This window comes from Lepidochelys kempii, chromosome 17 (genome assembly GCF_965140285.1).
Source record: "Lepidochelys kempii isolate rLepKem1 chromosome 17, rLepKem1.hap1, whole genome shotgun sequence".
In the NCBI taxonomy this organism is placed as follows: Eukaryota; Metazoa; Chordata; order Testudines; family Cheloniidae; genus Lepidochelys; species Lepidochelys kempii.
In genome coordinates, this window is record NC_136396.1 from 9,152,736 (window position 1) to 9,175,642 (window position 22,907).

Here is a 22,907-nt window from a genome sequence, read left to right on the forward strand (position 1 = left end):
GCGCCCTGGGGCCTGGCTCGAAAACTCATCTATCAGGGCTTGTTTACACGAGTTATTCCGTAATAGCTATTTCAGAACAGCTGCATGTGTGGACACTCTTCTGGAATAAGATTGCTTTGCTCTGAATTAGTTTAACCCACTTTACAAGTGTGAAAGGCTCCCATGAGCTGGGCATACACCAGACAGGAGCAGAACCCTGACAAGCTGCATGGGAGTTTGAGCTCTAAGGAGGGAGTGGGGGGCATCGTTAAGTACGCTAACAGGGACCACGCTTTCTGGCTTTCAGTGAGAGCAAGCAAATCCCATCCTGCAGCTCTTGGCTACGTCTCGCGGTCTCCTTTGTTGTTCATTGGAAACAAAAGAGAAAAGGTATTTTTAGAAAAGGAAAAGGCCGCTGTTTAATGTCACTTTGCAAAGTCTGTTCGCTCAGTCCCAGGGCTCCCTGCAATAAACACGGGTCGACAGCACAGGCAGAAAAACACCTCTTTTTCTCAATAGTTTTTACAAACAACCTCAGTGTGTTAGGAGCCGGGGGGCACTTCCTTTTTAGCATCAGGCCTCCCTAACCTCACCCAACTGCTCCCTTCCCACTGGTGCTTCATAGCAGGGCCCCTGAAATAAGAAATGAACAACACTGACAAACTAAATGCCTCCCTTCAGCCAAAGTACTCTTCAAATTTGAGAGTCAACGTCATTATGCTCATATTCTAGATGGGGAAACTGAGGCATTTGGTGGCAAAGTGACTTGTGCAAGATCACGGAGTGAATCAGTGGCAGAGCCGGGAATCCAACCCAGCTATCATGGACCGCACTGTCTCTCTGCCTGCCTTTCAGATGAGGACAGCTTTGATAGCCATGCAGATAGATACTGGGGACCTTTGACACAGGGATATGGCAAGATTTAGTTCCTGGCATCTTGGAAGCTGATATTTCCAATGGTAACCCCACTATGGACCCTGTCTGTGTATAAGGAGACTAGGCAAGACCCTCTATGTACCCAATCCACAAAGAATATGAATCTGCGAGACCTGCCTGCTAAGGGACTTACTGGCTCATGCTTTAGCTTGGAAGGTCTCGGGTTCGATCCCCCAGTGAAGATAAAGATAATGGTCATTATACAATAACAGACTATTATGGAGAGCATTTGTTTTCCTGGCTATAAGCCTCCTTGACCAACAGGTGTCACTGTTGAAACAACTCAGATTTTTTTCTTCTCCCAGGAAGAGGAAAGCAGGGAAGCCTTGTCAACCTGGGAAAGTTGCACTGGTTTCACTAAAGGTGTCATTTTCAACTGATTTAATAAAGCAAGTGCAAACTCCTGTATGGATGTTCTTAGTCTGGATCTTCATTGCAGAAATAGGTGTGTTTTTTACATCAAGATAGCAGGCTCTGTAGTTTTTATCTTGATGTAGCTAGTCCTTGCAACTCCCAGGTTAAGGGTATGGAGTTACCTTGACTAGAGGCATCGTGGTAAAAGCGATCTGTGCCTTGTCTCCACGAGGATTTTACATGAGCTGGCTATCTCAGAGTATAAACACATCTTTTCTGCAGTGAAGACAGTGCCTTATTTTGGTGGGAAAGTGGCTGCTTCTATTCAGCTCAAACTGATTCCTAATCAACTTGAACTAAGCCAAAATAAGCCTGGTTTAAATAGAAATAAGTGTGTCCACATAGGGCCTTGCAAAGGTTTAGCTATATCTGATTAAAATCACGCCATGCATTAGACCAGTTCAACTTTCTCATGTAGCCAGCCCTGACCCATTCCTAACACCTTGCAGCTCAGCTGAGCACCCAAGATGTGGATCTCAGCTATACCAAAGAGGAAGCAAAATCTTTAATCATATTTGTAAGCTAGCAGCCCAGGGCCAAAAATCAACTTCTTGTCCCTTTACCACAATGATAACGCCGGGGCGGGGGGGGGGGAGAGAAAACTAATGATATTTTATTTGCCCATCAAAAAAAGTAGCTCGCCTCAGGTGAAAAGGATTTTGCAAGGCTGGGGAAATGCAAACGGCTGCTCAGCCTGGAGCAAACTGACCAACCACTCAGCAGATTTAGGTTTTTCAAATGGTAATTACTTCTTTTCAGCATTATGACCAAAAAAGATTTTGCTGTTTTGAGGTCGGGAAATCTACAAGTCAAAGGTGAGGGGATGACTGCACAAAGCAGCCCATATTAAAAAATCACAATCTGGCAAGCAGCAGCAGCCTGTGATTTCTGGAAGAGCTGGATTGCCAATCATTTTTATACCTCTGCGCTTTAAATAGCAATAATGGGTTGACTGTGAAATTGACTGTGCTGATGTGGTTTTGCTCCACACTATTAAAATACAGGCGTCGGGACACATATTACATATTTGTGATTCTTTGGAGACATTGTTGGGGGAAAATGTAAACTCAAATGGATATTTGAGGGGGGGGTGGAATTAAGAAGCCAGGAGAAAGGGAGAACTGGTCTCTGCACTATCAGAGCTATAAAACACAACCAGGAGAGAATGTTGTTCTGGTGGACTGGATGTTTTCAGGAAAACTTGCAATTATTTCAAACTCATTAGAATTTATTGGAGGGAAAATATTCATAAAAATATCTCTCCCCATGCGTTTCCATTTTCTTGGCTCACGGTTGGCCTGTCCAAGACAGACATCAATAACCCAAAGAACAGACTGAAGACAAACCAAGCCCCATTGCTAGCTAAATGGAAGAATTCACACACCCCTCCCCCGACTGCATGCAATAATAATGGTAATGATAACGATGCCATGCTTTTATATCACGTGTCCTCCAAGGATCTCAAAGCGCGTCACCCATTTTAGAGATGTGGCAACTGAAACACACAGAGGTAAAATGATTTGTCCAAAGTCACACAGCAGGTAACAGTGCCACAGCTGAAACTAGATCCCCAAATCTCCTGACTCCCTGCCCCATACCTAGTCCATTGGACTCTGCTGTAGGTGCTTCCCAAGGGCTTTAGCATTCTTTGGAAAACTCCTGCCAAGACCTCCGTTAGCATCAGGATGGAGAACTAGATGGGTCACTGGCTTGTTTTGCATGATAGCCTGTCTATTCTTACCAATCTATTCAAGAAAGATGTCTATGAAAGGTCCAACAAACACACCCATACAGCCGGCTGATAGTCCTCACTGGGGCTGGATTGTCATCCATCCTCTCTCTACAGATGGTACTGTCTCCATACCACGAGTCCTCCACTAGGGGAGCCCTCGCTGACCCAAACGCCAGGCTGGTTCCAAGTTAAAACAGCTGAGCCTGTATCTACTTCTCTACCTCAGAGATTCAGGAGAGCAGTTGGGAGAGTGGGGGGACAGGGTTGGGGGACAGTCAGTCAGCATGTCTCCGTCTGAGCTGAGCTGACAGGGCTGCTGGGGAGACACGCAGGGCCTTTGTGCAGATGACCCTAACTTCCAACAGATCTTGGGGGATTCAGAGATTGGGTCAATCCACCTCCACCACGTGTGTTCCAGGGGGTGGGGAAGGGGCAGCTGGGCAAACCCTCTGCCCCCCAGGGAACAATCTGGGAAGGGAAACTTGTGGCCTTTGCTTTCCCCCACTGAATTTCTCTGGTATATTTTTCTGCACTGGGGGAAACCCTGTGTTTAAATATTAGTTACCCTCCCCCACACTCATTCTCTCCCTATGCACAGAACACTGCAAACCCCATTCCCACCTGGCTTTTCCCCCACTAGTCTCAGTCATCGTTCAGGCAAGACTCTCACTGTCTTAGGAACACAGGAGCTGCCAGACTGCTCAGAACCAAGATCCATCTAGTCCAGCATCATGCCTGCCCAGGTACTTCAGAGGCAGGTATTAAAACCCCACAGTAGGCAGATGTGGGACCATCTCCTTCATGAGCCTCTCAGAGCTGTCAGCAAATCAGTGCACATTCCCACAACGCACAGCATGCTGGCTTTGCTATTTTGTTACCCACGCAGGTGCAAGTCAAGAGAAGAGCCGGTCAGCTCAGTAGGCCCACGGTAACTTCAGTGGGAGCTTTGCCTGCACAAGGACGTTGGGATTTGAGTGCTAAATCCTTAGCCTGACGTTGCTTTGTGTGTAAGGGCGTTTTGTGTCTCTGAATCAGGCAGTCATTATGCACTCTGTCAGACACATAACTCTTTTTTGGATGAATAGATCCCTTAACCTAGGATTTTACAGCCCTATTTTTATATTATATACACATATATATATATATATATACACACACACACACACACATATATATATACACATACACACGTATCCACATACAGCGTATATCTGTATAAAAATACCTGATCCATTTGTGCATAAATATTATACTCCTGAGAGGGAAAAATATGATGTACATGGGGGGCTTTTTCTCCCATCTAAAAAATTATTGCATGATTCATTAATCCCCTCCTCTATTCCCTACCAAAAGCCACCCCCTCTGTCTTGTCAACATATCAACAGCCAACTTGTCAACAGCCATTTCTCAGTCACACACTCCGGGTACCAAACTTCTGCAAAGTCATTCAAGAACAGGACATTAATATCAGAACATAAGAATAGCCATACTGGGTCAGACCAATGGACCATTTACTCAGAATCCTGTTTCTGACAGTAGCTGGTGCCAGAGGCTTCAGTCAGTGAACAGAACAGAGCGACTATCAAGTGATCCATGCCACCGGCCAGTCCTAGCTTCTGGCGGTCAGAGATTTAGGGACACCCAGAGCATAGGGCTGCATCCCTGACAATCTTGGCTAATAGCCATCGGTGGACCCATCCTCCATGAACTTATCCAGTTCTTTTTTTAAACCCAGTTATATTTTTGGCCTTAACAATCATTCCCTGATGCTGCACTGTGTGAAGAAGTACTTCCTTATGTTTGTTTTAAACCTGCTGCCTGTTCATTTCATTTGGCAACCCCTAGTTCTTGTGTTATGTGGAGGAGTAAATAACACTTCTCTATTCACTTTCTCCACACCCGTCTTGATTTTATAGAGGTGTGTCATATCCTCACCACACCTGCCGTCACTTTTCTGAGAGGAACAGTCCCAATCTTTCAAATCTTTCCTCATATGGAAGTTGTTCCGTACCCCCTCATCATTTTTATTGCCCTTCTCTGTACTCTTTCCAATTCTTTTTTGAGATGGGGAGACCACAAGGGCATGTAATATTCAAGGAATGGGCACACCACAGACACTCTCAGCAGTACAAAGACCATGGATTTAATATGAATAAAAGTCTTTTACTTTCTGTTTATTCGTTTTATGAGAGTAGCATCTAGAGCTCCCAACCGGATCCGGGCTGCATTGTACTAGACACTGTATAAATGCAGAGTGAAAGACAACCCTTGTCACAAAGAGCTTACCGTCTAAATAGACAAGACAGACAAAGGGTGGGAGAACGGCAGTATCATTATCCATGTTTTGCAGCTGGGGAAAATAAGACACAGAGGTGTAAGGCCTACTCTACAGTTGGAAGTTTAATTGATAATTATTTTGGTGGGGGTGTGTGAGATTTTTTTTTAAAACCAATAGAAGCCCGAGAGTCTGGGTGTTGTTATACTGGTATAAAGGTGCTGTATGGGAATAAGCACTTTTAGTACTGATATAACTGTTTCCACACTCAGGGAACTACACAGATACAGTTAAAGCAGCAGAGCTAGTGGGTGTAGATGAGACCTTATAAGTGACTTGCCCACGGTCACAGGAAATCTGTGGCACATCTGGGATTTGAACCCCTATTTCTCTGAGCACCTTCCAGTAGTTTCCATCCAGTGCCCTAGCTATAAGACCATCCTTCCTTTTGGAAACTGTACTTTTTAACTGGGCTATAATGGTTTGTTGATATCAATCAGAGGCTAAAAATCTTGACTGTGTGTTCCAGGAAAACTCTGGAAATGAAGGAGCCACACAGCAAAGCAAACAGAAGCGATGTCACCTTGAATGCTAACTTTCTACACTTCTCCCAAAATGCTGTATTGCCAGCACAATATAGAAAGAGAGTCACAGGATGGAGAGATCTAAATCGAAGGCTAGCAGAGAGTGCAACATAATCAAAATAAAAAGCCTTGGAAAAATAACTTTAAAATGTTAAAATTAGAAGAACAAAGACTTCAGATGTGAGCTGGAAAATGGATTCCGGTGACAGGAGAAAACAGGCTTGGCAGCTAGATGCAAAGCCAGTATGTTTACAGTGATTAGTGACACAGAGGAGGTGGCAGGCAAGATATTGATTTCATAAGCAGATGAGCGAAATTTTGAATGCATTGGAGCTGCTGATGGAAAAAGAGGTGGATGGCGAGAGATGGGAATGTGAGAGAAACAGCTGTGTACACGGAGATGCATGAGACGTTATGGAAAACAGAAGGTCAACATGATCCATGAAACTCAAAAGAAATAGGAGCTTTGGGGAGAAGTGGGCATTGCTGGGAGACAGCAGATGTTTTCATGCCAAGACAATGATAGACCAGTAATTACAGACAGATAGGACCTCCTGAATAGTGACAGAAAAAAAACAAACATACCAACCTAAAAAACAAAACAAACCCCCTAAACCCAGACATATTTGACTGACAGCTGTAAAAGGATATAAATAGAGCAATAAGCACTATCCCTTCTGTTACACAGAAGATGGGCAAGCAGAGGGATGAAGGCACCTATTTCTAACAAAAGAGGAAATACTAGCCAAGAGGTCATATTACTAATGCAAACGTGCATTTATACGTCACCTTTCCCACAAAATACAAACTGAGTCTCTCAGCAGTCCTGCAAAGGCAGTTCCAGGTGGGTGATCTGAGGTGGAGAGAGATTAAGGCTGGGTTTTGTGAATCTGAAAATCCATTTTAAAGGATTCGTCCAAGGTCGCACAATGAGTTTGTGGCAGAACCGGGAGAAGAACATTCACGTAACTGCTCTGTGGCCCTGATTGCATTAGGGAAATTTTCAGCTCAGCTGGTGTTAGCAACATTGGGACTCCTAGTATAAATTGGCTGCCAGCTCCCAGAAGCATAACACGGTCTCCCCTTACCCATTTTTAAAGGACGTCTAATCAGCTCCATGTCCAAAAGCATTCGGCAACCTAGCTACGCTAACACTGGTGATGCTGAAAGTTTTAGAAAGTTTCCCCATTGTTGACAGGGCCTACAATAGCAGCGTTAACCCACTTGAGTTAAAGTAACAGTGAAGATCTGTTCTATAGGCTTGACCTCAACCTGCTAACCCAAGTTAAATGCTGAGTTGCTGTCTCTTCACTACCATTTTAACCCAAGTTAGCCAACATGGGTTCACTAAGCTGAGTTAAGAACACACCTATTTTTGCAGTGTAGACAAAGATTTCTTACTGTTGAATTGTAGGGTTTTTTCCTGTAAGTAATCCAAAATCCATATGATCTTGAAAACGGCTGTACATCATAAGGGTGTGCCCAGTGGTCTGGATTTGGGGTTGTTTGATTGTATAATGTTTTCCACGTTTCTATTTATATCAAAAAGGAAGAGGAGCCGCCAAAACAAAAATCTCAACAATGTAAAATCAAAGACAAAGTAAAGAACAGAATAGGCCAGAATGGAATTTGCAATTGTTTGGTTTTTTCTGAATTAAAAATCACACTCCGAAGTGAAATAGTTCCATAAAAGTGTGTAGACCAGGCCTAAGAGCTCCTGCTGGGGTCTCTGCCTAGTTGTCAATATTGACAAGAGGTTTCCCAGGGTGCAATTGTCCCCCACCCCGTGTCCCAATAAAGAGAGGGAAGGTTCTTGGCCACTGCAGGGCTTTTTTGCACATTCTCGCCAGCTTTACGATTTCACAGTGCGCTTCTCAAACCTGAGCTCGCCCAAGCCTGCTGCGAGGCAGCTCTGCTCATCCTCATTTCACACATGTGGAAACTGAGACACAGAGCTGGCCAGGCAAACATTTCCAAACCTGTGCGTGTGACGTTACGCACCTAAATCTAGGGACTTAAACAACAGCGCCCGATTGACATCGGGGCGGGGGGTTCTGGGCATTTCTAGATTCAGGTGCTTAACTTTAGGCAGCTGGGTTTGAAAATTATGGCCTATGTGACCTGACCCAGGCCGTAGAGGGAGTAAATGTCAGAGCTGGGATTAGTCCCTTGCTCTCATTCCTTTGCATAGTCTGCTCAGACCCCACTCGCACCCCGAGTAGCTGCCCTGGTGGGCAGAGGTCACGCTGGCAGCTCAGCAGAGGAGCTGGCTAAGCTGCATGGCGGCCGGCTGGTAAGGCGCTCCTGCCAACAACAGTAGGTTAGCAGCACTGTCCTCTACAAATGTGACATGAGCTGGGGACTTTCCAAAACTCCAGACCCCACAGCTCAGTCCTGAGTGGCTGGGAGGCGAGCGGGAATAACCAGCGACCTTGGAGGAAAGATAAGTGATGAGATTACAGCCCTCCTGATGGGTTTAGCGCTTTCTAGGGGGTGTTAGAAATCTAGGGTCAGAGCAGCATAAAGGGGCGTTAACATGGGCAGCGGGTAAAGCCCCCCCTGGGGGAGGCTAGCTCCCTGTCTTGCCTCTTCTGCCCATGGCCCCGCCCACACTGCACCCCCCGCTCTGCCCCAGGCCCTGCCCCACTTGGCTCTCCCGCCACCTCCCTCCTCATTCCCCCGCCTGCCCACTGCGAGACCGAGACCCACCCCCGCCCGCCGCCTCACCTGTCGCTCACCACGTCCCCCTCACCCCCTCAGGTGAGGGGGGCTGAGGAGGAGGGACACGGCAAGAGGCAGGGACCTCCGGCGGAGCAGGCGGGGGTGGAGTGGAGGAGAGGGGGAAGACTCACCAGGCAACAGTGGCCGGGGATGGGGGCCTCAGAGAAGGGGTGGAGAAGGGAGGGGAAGAGGCGGGGCCACCACAGCCCAGGTGTCTGGTGGCGGGTCGGCGGCAGCTACGCCAGGGGAGGCTTAGCCTCCCTTGGCCTATTATATCTGCCGCCCCTGGGCATTACAGCAATAGGAATCAGGCCCCTCCCCTCCCCCTTTTTTTTTTGGTAACAAAAGCTGAGATTCTCCTTTATATTTCTAGTCCCCCCTCCCCCCCACTAGGAGCTCTGCAAAGGATTAGTTTCATTACTCACAGGGCCCCACTGCAGTAAACTGTTAAACATAACATTGAAGGCCAGCTCTTCAGCTGGTGAGCTGGGATACATGTAGCAGCGTTGGCTTCAGTGGAGTTCTGCCCCTTTACACCAGGAGCAGATCTGGCCCCGAGACCTAACAACATTCAGAGGTTTTCTAACATGTTTCTGAAGACAGAAGTGACGGCGATCTCAAGGGTAAATATGCAGCATACGTTGAAAAGTACAAGGCCAGATCCTCAGCGGGTCGAACTCGGCGTAGCTACACGGGCTTTGGATCCTCACCAGTTGACAGCGACTGAGGATCTCGCCCATAGTCTGACAAAACCCTCTAGACCATTTTCCTAGCTTTACCTCAGGCTAGATTGTCCCTTTGCTGCTCATCTTGAGGAGTACCTTACTCTGAAATATTAACTTTTAAGTTTCTCTGACAAAAACAAGTCAAACTAACCTGTGTCAGATCCTAAAAAAACAAATAAAGGGCACGAGACCGTGCACCTTTAAAGCAGAATCTGAACCTAAGTGTGGTAATGCAACTTTAATCCCTGCAAAGAACTCTGCCAGTCAAGGGATCTGATCCAGTCCTGCAGATGGAAATCACTGGGCTCCTATCATTCATGATTATGTTTCTTCACCCAAGTCCAGGCAACTTGAATAGCTGAGTTTCCATTATACTCTGTAGGCTAAAATATTGCCAACTTGCTACCATCTCGCTGCAAGGACAGCAACGGAGCTGCTTGGTAGCTTGTTCTACAGCGCCATCTACTGAAACTATCTGGCCATTTCAAGATGATTAGGAAGGGTCAGCTGTTGAAGGTAGCGCGAGAGTCCCAGTCCTTCAGGCAAAACAACACAACTTTTAGTTTGTATTATTGAGCTGAGAACAATTGGTAGGCACAGTCCTTTTCAGGCTGGAAGAAGACAAAGTCCCTACCCCAAAGAGCCTTCAGCTGAAGACGACAACCCAGAGAAGGGAAGGGTTAGAACAGCAAGCCCATTGCACAGTGATGGGGAATACGCCTGGTTAGTTCCAAGAGTTTTGTTTAGACTTTTGAAACAATACAGGGTCTCTTTTCACCTGCATGCTTTGAGACCCACATCCAAATCAGCTCACTGAGCAACATCTCTCCCCACCCTGCAAGGATATAATCCTCCTGCTAAGAGAGACAGGCCTTTGGGACAGGGATTGCCTTGTTATTGTGCATACGGCATCTGGCACAAAGAGGCCCTGAGCCTATAGATGCTACCATGAACATCAAGCCCTCAGGAAACACCTGAAGAAATGGAATTTGCAATGTGGCCGAATGGTCAGTAAACCAGGGCACTATCAGACAAAGAGGTGAAGCAAGTCTCAGAGTTGAAGGTTCTTTGCTCAGAATGCTGAGCCCCCAGCCCTGGGGATGTATAAGGAAAGGGGGAAGGGCTCATTTCCCTTTTAAAAAAAAAATCACTCAATTTCTCCTTCATAATCCATGCTTGCAGGACAGCGTGTGTGTGAGCGATACAGACGTTGCTCTCCTTTGCCCACCCTGGGTCATTATGACAGGTTTATCTGTAGCACTTAGAGATGCTGAGATCAGGGCCCTATTATGTTAGGCCTTGTATGACAGTGAGACAGAGGGCAATTATAAGCCCTTTAGGAAAGGCCTAAATAGAGGGGAAAGAGGTAGATAAGTGCAGCCATTGGACCAAATTCACTCCGCAGCTCCGTGGCACTCCCTTGGGGGTATCCTGGTCTATATCCTGGTCAAGCAGAGACCTGCTTGACACAAACCCACAGGAAGTGGGCTGTGTTTGGGAGGGGGGATCATTTCACTCCTTTGCTCTGACATGTTTTTTTCTAACCTGGTTCCCTGGGTGACTGTTTCCAACAAACTGTGAGAGGCCTGCACTGAACTCTGCCTTTACCTACCCCAGTACAAGCCAGAGTGCAAGGGCACCAGCATACCTACCGCCCACGTTTACACAACCGGCTGTGCCTGCACCTGAAATGAAAGAGGATATTTTGACAGGAGCAGGTCCGTGAGTGGTTGTGGGAAAGGATTTAGGTGCATTCACGGGTATAGTTTGGGGCGGAGTAGATGGGGCATTTCCGCCCCAAACCGTAAGCCACAGGCAGGTGTGGAATTTGCCCCCACCCCCACATGCAGCCCCATTGACCTGACAGGAGCTGCCCCCCCAAATATAGAAGTCAAACTATACCTAAGGATACACTTCAGAAAGAGGCTGGATTTCTAGCAGCCTCCTGCATCCAGACTCAAACAGCACATGGGAAAAGAGACTTCAGGATCCACAAATTATGTTGAAAGCAGGTTATTTTCCAGAAATGAGAGGACCTCAAAAATCGGAACAGCATGAGACAGTAGTTCAAAGTCCTTAAATCAAGGAGACAGTCAAGCTGAGTATCAAAAATGAGCAGTATGACAAATACAGTTTTGTACTTAGAACATAAAAATTGCCATAACTGAACCGATCAACAATCCATTTAGTGCAACCTCCTCTCCCCTGATGGACGATTCAGAGGAAGCCTTAAGTCTCTTGCAAAAGCACAATACGGCTAGAAGCATGAGACGTAACAACGCTTGACATTTCACCCAAGTCTGTGCAACTGGAGAGACTACTGCTTTTCGATATAAACATCTGATTCTTATTTTTGACACCAAGATATTTGCCTCAACCAACACCTGGACGAGTGAGTTCCACACACAGATTCGACACTCAAGAAAAGGGAGGCAGCATCATTAGGCATTTTAACTGTTTCCTTTTAACCTATGTCAGTCTAAAAACACTGCTGAGTCCCCCTTGTATTTAACCCATCGTGGCATATAGCAGTATGTGTGAGTTAAAGCATATGGCTCCCTGTTTTCAGTGTTCTGTAAAATAGCGTGTTCATTGGGCCGTCAAGCACTCCCATATTACAGCTGCCTTCCCTGTACTGCTCATTCCAAATACCTCTCAGACTTCTTTATTCTTCCTCTTTCCAAGGCAAACAATCCCAGCTTTCAAAACCCGTTCCATTTTTGCCCTTTTCTGCTTCTAAGAGAAGAGGCGACGGAAGCTGAAAGCAGTACTTTTGGAGATAAGGGCAGGACAGGGCATTACTTATGTTCTTTTCAGCATGCTCTCTAGCTCGAAATGGCCTCACTCCTAACTGGTGTGTAGGTGAACACTTGAAAAGCCTCACCAGGGCTGGCTGTGGGGCAGATGTTTTGGCAACAGTGGCAGGACAGGATGTGCTTGTATTGTGCCTCCTGGGGGCGGAATGGAATTTTTTTTTTTTTTTAAAAGGCAAACACTGCCAATAAAGTTTCCATCTTCAAGCAACGGTTCAGTTTCTTGCTGCTCTGTGAGACTGCTGTGAATGCAGCCACGGCAAGCCAAGGAGCTGAAATGCTCTTTTGTGCTTTTAGTTTCTAACACCAGGGGTCACATCCCAGGAAGCCAATATGAGACAGGGAGCTATTGTGCGCCACCCATTTTCCTTTATTTTTTCCTGCTCCAGGAGGCTGACTCTACTGCCCCTGCCACTGTGGCTGAGAACTGGCTCCGTTACACTGAAAGAGCCAAATTTCTCCGTATTGTAACTTCACAGGAGTCAAGAGTTACACCTGGGCAGAAAGAGCTCTGGGGCCGAAGTCTGTCACAAGAACTTGCAGCATGCGAGTTCGGCAGGAGGCCAGGCAGAAAAACTGCCCCCTCCTGAAGAGCGCTGCATTCTGGTCTCGTTGCACACCAGCCATCGCTGTCTGCAGAGAAAAGCCAGTGCCTGCCCTGTTTCACTTGCTGCTAGTATGAAGCTATCCAGACGGAAGTCGTAAAATTAGGTCTCTCCAGAGGCCTCACTCATTTCACCCATCATACAAACACTGCTTCTCTTTAAAGGGGAAGCCCTTTGAAGGGACAGTCAAAGTAACCTTGCTGGGATGGCTCACCAGTCTAAGCCTCGGCTAAGGCATACATAACACTCAGACCGAGGTTCAAAGCCAAGAACTAGACAGTCATTTGCCAGCCCCCTTTAGCAGCCAAAAGATGGGATCCCTCACAAAGCCATTAGTTGGGCCCCTAGTCACTTACAGCTCAAGAGTTAGCAGGATGTTTCCACAGCATGAAACCCATTACTGGAATACGCAGCCATGCACTCCTGTAAAGAAAACAAAACCTTCCTCTGCTCCAGTTGCCTGGATGCTGCTCCTTTACAGTTCTTTTCCTCTCAGGTTCCTTCGGTCCAGGGCAGATCATGGCCTTTCCATTCATTTATTTGCAGTGTGTGTCTCTCTCTCTCTACACCTAAATTGTCCACAATATTTAGTAACCTCTCCATCTCCCCTCCCTGTCCTTTAGTCTTTCCCCCTTCCCTTCTCAAGTCACCTTTCTTTCTTGGGCTTGGCTGAGCTCCCCTGGTCTCAGCCACCTCCTGTTGGCCACATTTCCCACTGATTGCAGACAGCTGCCCCTGCTTCCTGACACTCTTCACAGCTGCCCCTACTTACTGCTTGGACCTTGCTACTCAATTGTATCAGTGCTGGGATCAAGCAGCACTTTCCATCTAGTAAATCCTCTGAATTCCAGGCTTACAGCAGGGGACCCAATTGTCCTCCTAGGCAATACTGAGCAGGCTGCTTCTACATGTATTGTATCTGGGGCATAGGCCAGGCACTGAAGTGCTGTTGCTCAGGCAGGTGTCACTGCACATTAAAAAAAAAGGGGGGCTACATACTAATCAGCTGGCATTCAAAAACAGCTCAGAAAGCAATTTCTAATCCTTATTAGTGCTGCAGAAGCCTTCATTAGGCCCATATGAGGTTAAAAGTGAAGTATTTTCCCATCTTTCCCTCTGTACTTCAATGACATTGAGGAGTCTAGTTTTGTCCTCAGTGTCCCAGTTACTACAGATTTAAATGGTGGAAATTCCCCCTGCCCAAGTTCCAATTAAGGCAAAGGAGGATTCCCCTTACAGTTCTCTCTCCTGGAGAATGAAGGCACAAAACAAGATAGGAACTTCCCCCCCTATTAAGCTGCCAATAGCTGTTGGGGACTACAAACTTTTAGCACATTATTGCAGCAGCCAGGGAAAACACAGGCATTAAGATGAATGGCTAAGCTTCGTAATGAACAATTACAGCACAGAAAGAGTTCCTCCCCAGAGACACATGCTAGGAACTCTGGGATCCTACCCTGAGCTTTTAGAACTAAAAATCACCCACTGGCTTGTTTGACAAGGCTCTGACGACCATTAACTGGATTTTGGGAAAGAGGAGAGGAAAAAAAAAAAGTGTCCCCTCAGGAGTGAAGTTTTTATTTTAAATAATTAAGCATCCAGCTTGTTTAAAGAATCCGCTCCCACCTCTGGTGAACTCTTAGCAGCCTCAACCACATTTACTCTTTGTTTTTGCTGCAGCTCGTCAAGCTAGCCTCCTCAGCCTTACATTTCTAGTGCCATGGGGAGACAGTAGAAAGGTTTCATCGTGCACAGAGGCAACGCAAAATGCAGACAGTTAAACTACTTACAGAGAAATAGCAAGATTGTTTCAGTGCAGCGTAAGGTGCAAATTGTTGGGAGTCAGAGTAGCTGTGCCCAATAACCGTGCTATGGGAAGAGTAGCTTGTAGAGAAGGAGGTTGCATTGTGTCTATTCTGAAGGGGTCTTGAGTATAACTAAGAACTGACCCCTTCTCAGGGTTGGTCTACACTACAAAGTTAGGTGGGCTTAACTACATTGTAATGTCCTTTAGCTGACCGCAGCCCCTGTGTAGACATGGTGAGGTCAATGGAATATTTCTTCCCTTGACGTAGCTACTGCCTCTTGCAGAGATGGATTTACTACCTTGCTGTAGTATGTGTCGACACTACGGCTGGGCCCTTGCCCCATTTCAAATGTAGGACATCCCTTCACTCAGTGGGTCTGGACCCGGGAAATTAACTGCGTAGGACAGCTGCTTTCGGCAACTATTTTTTAATACCTAGCCTGAGAACTACGCAAAGGGAAATTTGCAGACCTGAGAAAGCGAGCAGGATTCCTTGTGTACATCCTCTGTACAAAGATATTTATTAAATTAAAAGCAGCTACCCTGGGCACACACAGTGAAAGCTGATGAGGATCCTACAAATGGACGACAAGCTGCACAGACTCTCACACTGGCTTGTAACTCACAAAGTGCTGGTGGCAGGGGAGTTTCTCAGTGAAGAGAAACAGTGGGTGTGATCTTGAGGGCAGCAACCATAACGTCAAGTGCTGTAAAAATACCACCAGTCCGTATGCTAACTGGGATGGATCTCAGCAAGGACCACACACATCCTTGCCCTGCTGAGATGCAGAAGATCAGAAAGCTCTCCACAGGACAAAGATCTGTCTTGGAGAAGGAAAAGCTGGCCTAGAGGATAGGACACTAGGACTCAAGAGTTAAGAGTTCAACTCCCAGTTCAGCCACAGACTACGTGTGCGACCACAGGCAAGTCACTTATTTACTCTGCTTCAGCTCCATGTTACAGATGTGCAGCTAACAGCATTGCCATACTCACTGGGGCATTGCAAGGATGAAATCCACTAATGAGCGTGTGGTTCTCAGACACTATGAGGGCCACGCAAGCGCCTAGACAGTGAAGGGCACATTATCGTATTGCTCAGCACACAAGAAGAGTACACCTGCTAATTTCAGAAGAAACCACATAGCCTGCAAAACTAGAACCGGTATGCTTGGGACTTGAATCTTCACAAAACTCAAGGTAAGGAACTCCTTTGCTGTGACATGAGGTCACCTCTTTCAAACTGCGGCGTAGCTCATATTTCATCTGCATGTAATATACTCTTCCCCCAATGCACCAGTGCTTACTAGACTGCACCGCAAGGTTTTTGCAAAGAATTTATTTTTAAAAAAGGAGTGTATAAATGCTGTATCCAAGGTCTTTCACAAAACTTGACGTAGCGATCAAAGAATTCAATGAACAGGGGGTTTGAAGGTTCACCTTTGTGTGTCCCATTTAAAGCCCATCACTATTTGGTCTCACCTGCCACTCTAACAAGTAAAGATCCCTTCCCACCCACACCTATACCACCAGAGGCCTGGAAATGAAGGCTCTTACTCATCACATTTTGATTAAGATGGCTTAAAACTGGAGCTTTAATTGAAATGGGAAACACATTCCAAGAGGATTTTTTCTTTTTTTGGATTTAACCAACCTATCAATTTTGTTTTCATTGGACATCATTATTGCTAACATTAAACTGTACACCCCCGAATAGAGAGAATTCATAAAAAAGAGAATACATTCAAACCATATCTGAATGGATCTGATCAAATCCTGGTGTAGGCAGCTACATTCATGTCTGCACGGTGGACCAGCATGGCAGCTCACCAAAAGTAAAAAAAAAAAAAGAGTCTCTGGATTGGTCCAAAAGATTCTCATTTTCCAAGGCTTGATTATACCAGTGCTTTCCTGTCAAATGTCTTCCCAGCCAGCAACAAACCTCAACTCAATACACATGTCTAAATGCAGGTACATTACAATATTTTTTAATAGTATTAAGTTATCTTAAATTATTTGAACAAAATTTTAAATTCCACATTTGATATCAATCTAAAAGGGACCAACATAAATCAAGAGAGAGAAAGAACACCACTGCAATATCAATTCCAAATTGTTACCTTTTTTTTTTTAAACAGATCTGTACAGCAAAGGAGTCAGTGATCACAAATCATACCATACAGCGATCTAGAGCAACGCTAATCCTGTACACAGCAGAGCAGAAACACTCCCACATTCGGATGTACCAAGTACGTCAGCTGTACTGACGGATTCCAAACCGTTTTTACTTACAGAGGACATTTTGGTGTGGAAAAAAATTCTTTTTAAGTTCCCTTCGTAATTTCCAGTGTTTCTCTTTTACAAAATATTACAATGATTTTATATATATTTACACAGACTTGCACAGCTAGAAAATGGTTACAAATTACAATCGGGTTTGGCAATCTTTTTTTTTTTTAAATACATGATCTGGAACTTAGCAGATTTACAATCTATAGTTGTAGTGGTAATTCATCCTACATTTCAAAGGTCTGCACAGATGAAGTTTTCTTCCCATGCAGCTCAAGCCTAAAACATTTCTACCAGGAGACATGTGCCAGGGTAAGTGCCATGAATGCAATTCATTTGTCTCCCAGCATCAGTAATGGATCAGACGAACAAAGCTTGTGCAAGTTCGTGGCACAACATGGAAAAGTCAATAGACAACTGAACTTTAAATCCCTTACATATCTGATGTTGGCTTTCTAGGCAGCAAACCTATTTCTAAGAAACAGCCAACATCACTTTCAGAAAAAGCAGCCACTGAACCTCTGGGGCATCTGTGCAATAGACCTGCAGCCACAGTAAACACATGGTAGGGGTGTTTTGTTAGCTTCAAGCAAACCCCACTTTTTTTTTTTTAAATAACTCTTAGAACTAGGCCAGGGACAGGTTTTGTTTTAAAGCTACGGTATCTTTTTTATGGCTTTTAGTAACTCCCTGCCTTTCACTGAAATGAGGTATGTATTTCAAGTGAAATGGTAACAGTCAAGCAAACAAGTCTCAATGGACCACAGGGTTTTGCGCAGTGGTGTAAACAGACACGTCTTCCCTACAGGATTGCCAAACCCAATTCTAATACAGTGCAAAAAAAGGATTTTTTTTTATTTTATTTTTTTTTTTTTTAAGAAAAAAGGGTCACTTGGGGCCTCTCAGAGTTTACTAGTAACTGTCAATCCACTGAGCAAATCCTCTTTCCACCAAAGCTCTGTTTATTGACACCACCTAAGGAAAAATGAGAGAGACACAGATGAAGGAAATACCAGCCTAAAAGCAACAGTAAAAGAAATCCCCATAACTCAAGCAGAGGTTTTTAAACCCACGTCTGGAGTCTATACAAACCAGAGCACTACATTTCTGCAAGTGTACGCACCTCATCTCCCATCATACTCCACAGCTGGATAAGAGGCAGGCCCGTTGCACTGTCATAGTTTGTGACCTGGAAACAGACATACGTGTTAATATATAGCACAGCAGACAAGCTGGTGCGTCAGTGAGCTAAGACATAGCTTTGCTGCTGTTAAGCTCTCACTTCTTGGGGCTGAGAGGGAAAACAGTGGCACAGTCTCCCCATCTATAAAATAAAGATAGTTGCCTCCTTTGACCACTGCTTTAAGAACTACAGATCAAGAGCAGCATGAGGGAGCTCGGTGTTATTACTCAAGAGAACACTTGGTCCATGCTTGGGAGATAAGATTTCACTAGCATGAGTCCTAGTAGCAGGTAAGAGCTGAGTGTTTCCCATCTCCAGAGGGTTTCACTTAACTTTTGATTTATCATAGTACTATGGATTTTGATTTAACATAGTACTAAGTTACTTTAGGATAAGAGAATCCTGCCCAAGCATAAGCAGCACTGACCGTTTTCTAGACATTTCATATATTCCAGCATTATAATCTATGAAATACAAGAAGGCACTATTGTGATCATCTGGTCGGTCCTCATGTATATCACAGAGCCTAGAACTTCCCTGAATTCATTCCAATTTGAACCAGAGCATATCTTTTAAAAAAACGGCCAATCCTAACAATTGCCAGTGATGGAGAATCTACCACAACCGTTAGTAAACTGGTCCAATGCTTTACTACCCTCACCATTAAAAAAAAGGAGTACTTGTGGCACCTTAGAGACTAACCAATTTATTTGAGCATAAGCTTTCGTGAGCTACAGCTCACTTCGGATGAAGTGAGCTGTAGCTCACGAAAGCTTATGCTCAAATAAATTGGTTAGTCTCTAAGGTGCCACAAGTACTCCTTTTCTTTTTGCGAATACAGACTAACACGGCTGTTACTCTGAAACCTGTCATTAAAAAAAAGTAAGCCTTATTTCTAGGCTGAATTTGTCTAGCTTCAACTTCCAGCCATTGGATCTTGTTGTACCTTTGTCTGCTAGATAGAAGAGCCTGCTATCAAATCTGTTCCCCCATCTAGGTACTTACAGATCATGATCAAGTCACCCCTTACTCATCTCTTTGATGGGCAAAATAGATTGAGTTCCTTGAGTCTGTCACTTTAAGGCATGGTTTCCAATCCTTTAATTATTCTCAGGGCTCGTCTCTGAGCCCTCTCTGATTTATCAACATCCTTCTTGAATTACTGACACCAGCACTGGACACACTATTCCAGCAGCCATTGCACTAGTGCCAAATGAAGAATAATATACAAACCTGTGCAAGCAGAGGTGTACCTCTGGTCATTTCACTAACGGATGAGTCCGCTTCTGATGAAAAGTGATCCTCATCTTTGGAAAGAAAAGGAGAAAACAAGTCAGACATTCACAGGCTCATAGGTTTTAAGGCCAGAAGAGACTATTACAATAATCTAGGCTGACCTCCTGCATAACACTGACCGAAGAACCTCACCTCACTCATCATTGCTACGGGCATCTACAGTATATGAAGCCGAACGAGACCACACTGAAATGCGTATTACAGAGGGGAGATGATGAACACTTCTCTTTAAAAGGATCCTAGCTCAGTAGCCACATGTGCATAAATGGATTCAAAGTAATTGCTAAGGACACTTGGTGTTTTCACATATAGTAGTTTACATTAACGTTTCAGTTTTCAATGTGGCACTCTTGAGCCAAGGAAGCTCAGGACCTCCCTTGTCCTGCAGGGAGTTTAGTGAACAGGAACTCAGTACCATTCAATGGAATTTAATTGACAGGATAAGAAGTCCCTTGCAGGATGGGTGGAATTTTAACATTGCAAGCTGCACTCTTCGTTAATACTGTCTGCGTATTCTTCAATGACACTCCCTATGCTGCTGCAGATGTTGCAAGAGGTACCTTATTGCAGAGCGCATGCCAACAGTGAACTCTGCTGCTGGTAGCTTGGGATGGAATGACTTTCGACCTTTGCCATCCATCTACAGCCTCGCCAGAGGCAAACCCTGTGCCTACCGCCCGTGCAGGTTTCCTCTCCTGATACCCAGAGTCCTGACATCAAAGGGTGCTATCAGTGGGTCGGGCTAACATCCTTCAATATTGAGAACTGAAAAGCCTTTTAGGCACCTGCAAAACATGGCTGGATTTCTATCGGCAACAACATAGGAAACGTTCGTGGACACCATGAATTTCCCCTCCTCTTCGAGCACTGAGGCAGTTTTTAAGAACACTTAGAATGGTACATACCATCAATTTCAGTACGGGAATGTCAGAGGTTTGTCTAGTAGATCTGGGAATTAATCTGCAGGTGTTTATTTAGTTACCTTAAAGGGACAGTACACTTGCTATCTATCTAATCCATTGGCAAAGAGGGGTTTAAAGAATAGTTCTAGGTCCTCCAGCTGCCCTCTGGTAGTTCTGCCAATTTATGGTTTTAAGTTACATTCTTATTTCTCCCCTAACTCTCTTTCTCTTTCCATCCACAGCCGTGTGAAAAACCTGAACACCGAGTAGACAGGAAAGATAGTGGAACTAGTTCCACAGTGCTGGCAAAGGCAAAAACCAAGCAAGAAAAAAATAATTTTCTCATCCACTTTCTAGTCATCTCAGATATTGTACACAAAATGGTATGGAGAAAGTCTAGACAACTCTGGCTTCTGAACGGATGCCATCCTGTTTAACCAAGCACCATGAGCACCCATCATTAGTTTCTCTCCAGTGATTTATGTTACCTGAAAGCGGCACCACATTGTCTAATAAAACTTCTGCTCCTTGGAAGGGTAGTGTTACAAAATCAGACCTTAAAAGAGAAGAGAATCAATTTGAATAGAAGAACACACCTCTGCCCTAATTCCTTATTACTCTTTAAACTGATGATGGCTGATATAGCAGGAATTCATTTGCTTCAGATTAGTTACAGCTAAAAGAATAGACACGGTACGCATAACAAGGGTTTGAGCAAAATTCATACGAGAGGAGCGATCATCTTGTGACTAAGACATGGGAATGAGAGATTTGGGTTCAAGCTCTGGGCTCTTCCACCTAGTCTCAGTTCTCCACGTGCAAAATGAAGATGGAGTACTCCTTTTCTCCCGTCCTTCGTCAACTCTGATGAAGGGATATCGCTTACTATGTGCTTGTTACACAGAGTGCCTAGCACACTGGGGTCCTGACCTCACCCGGGTCCTCTAGGCACCACTACAATCATGAGATTGCTTCCTCATCTCGCCCACCACTCCATCCGTACAAAGCCAGAGCTTCCTCACACTTCCTACCATTCATTCAAGCTTCTCCACTGGGAGCAGGCGTACAGACCAGGCCAGTGGCAGGCACACATGTTTCAAGCACTGTAAGTGTTAACAGTCACTGGTACCTTGTCTACCAGCAGCAAAGCAATGGCAGGAAATTTTAGAAGAACCTACACCATGCCGAGGTAGGAAGCTGGAAGTTAGACCCACGTGCAGGGATTACGAGTGCTTCTCCATTTGTTCTCCCCCCAAGTTGTCTTCCCCTGCCCTGGCTCTGCACAATCTCATTATTCCATACCACAACGCAGCCATGTAAATGGTGCACCACTGGGACTGGGGGAACCCGCTCTGAAAGGGCAATGTCTCTCCCTGGTGCAGCTGGGCACATGCTACGTATGCAGTGCCTCATCACTTCCCACCAGGAAGAGAACAACAAGGGCGTCAGTCCCCAAACACACCCAGCATGTCACTACACAGGGACACAGTTTTCGTGACGCAGCCCAGCCCAGCGGATGGGGTATTGGATGCAGCACGTAGGCCGAAGGTCTATCCCTGGCTTTGCTGCTGGGTGCCCTTAGGTACATCACTTTTTTGTTCCTCAGTTTACCCACTACTTAAATGAGGATTACATTTGCCCTCCTCTGTGGAGCGCTTAGACATCTATGGATGAAAGCATGATGTAAGAGGCAGGGGAGTCTGTGAGGAAGCCAGGTGTCCAACATGGTTGTACGTTGCTGAGAGAACCACTCCCCCCTAATGCTTTCATCATACTGCGGAGACACCTACACCTATCAAGCCATTACACTCAGTTATGAAAGTTCTTTTTTTTTTTCCAGTCAAGGGAGGAAAAACGTAGTTCCTGACCTGATTTGCCTGAGTGTGTCGATTTTAACTCTCTCGTATCCTCCGTAGTCCACATATCTGATCTCCACTTCATTGTTATCTTTGAAGTAGTCGACAACCTGAGCCCGCCACCAAGCGCCATCCAAGCCTGGAGCAGCACAGATCACACCGACTGCAAAGCAAAATAGGGCGGAGCGGGAAGATTCAGCATTAGTGCCTGTTTCTAGAAGTCCCATTGGAACAGGCTCCTGAGTCTGCTGAGGAAGAAGAGCAGCGTAGGGGAGGACACAGGGCTACCTACCCACGCTGCTTTCAGACGAGACACCTAGCGCCCTGCAGCAGGAAGCCAGCAGGATCCAGCAGACAGAGCACTGGATCAGGATTTAGGAGTCCCGGGTTCTATTGCTGACTCTGCCAATGACCTCCTGGATGACCTTGGGCAAGTCAATGCGCCTCTTTGTGCCTCAGTTTCCCCTCCCACCTCTTGTCTTGATTATTCTGATCACATGCTCTTAGGGAAGGGCTGTTTCTTGCTGTATGAACGTACAGCGCCAAGCACAAGTATGGTCGGTGCCACTAGCAGCTGCAGTAACAGTACACTTTTAGCTCTGCCTTGCCCTGTATGGGGATATTAAGTCGACGTAGGACTAACCCCACCTGAAGTAATAAGAGGCTTTTAAACTCTCTAAACGTACTTAGCATGTTCAATTTTGCACTTTTGTTTGTTTTAAAGTAGCAGCTCAACATGAGTAACTTGAGCAAGGGAAGTATTCAGAGCGTTCGCGACCAACTGAATAGTCC

At 45.5% G+C, this 22,907-nt stretch overlaps 1 protein-coding gene across 1 annotated transcript in view; it reads right to left on the minus strand.

Moving 5' to 3' along the window:
• Positions 1 to 15,767: 15,767 nt before the first annotated feature.
• AKAP1 (A-kinase anchoring protein 1) overlaps positions 15,768 to 22,907 on the minus strand; it is a 42,896-nt gene continuing 35,756 nt past the window's right edge. The window contains exons 7-11 of the mRNA XM_073316193.2: positions 22,128 to 22,278; positions 20,748 to 20,815; positions 19,295 to 19,368; positions 18,002 to 18,067; positions 15,768 to 17,853 (exon numbers count right to left, since the gene is read on the minus strand). Of these exons, the coding sequence (XP_073172294.1) occupies positions 17,791 to 17,853; positions 18,002 to 18,067; positions 19,295 to 19,368; positions 20,748 to 20,815; positions 22,128 to 22,278 (422 nt within the window). The 3' untranslated portion in view covers positions 15,768 to 17,790. The remainder of the gene's footprint in view (positions 17,854 to 18,001; positions 18,068 to 19,294; positions 19,369 to 20,747; positions 20,816 to 22,127; positions 22,279 to 22,907) is intronic.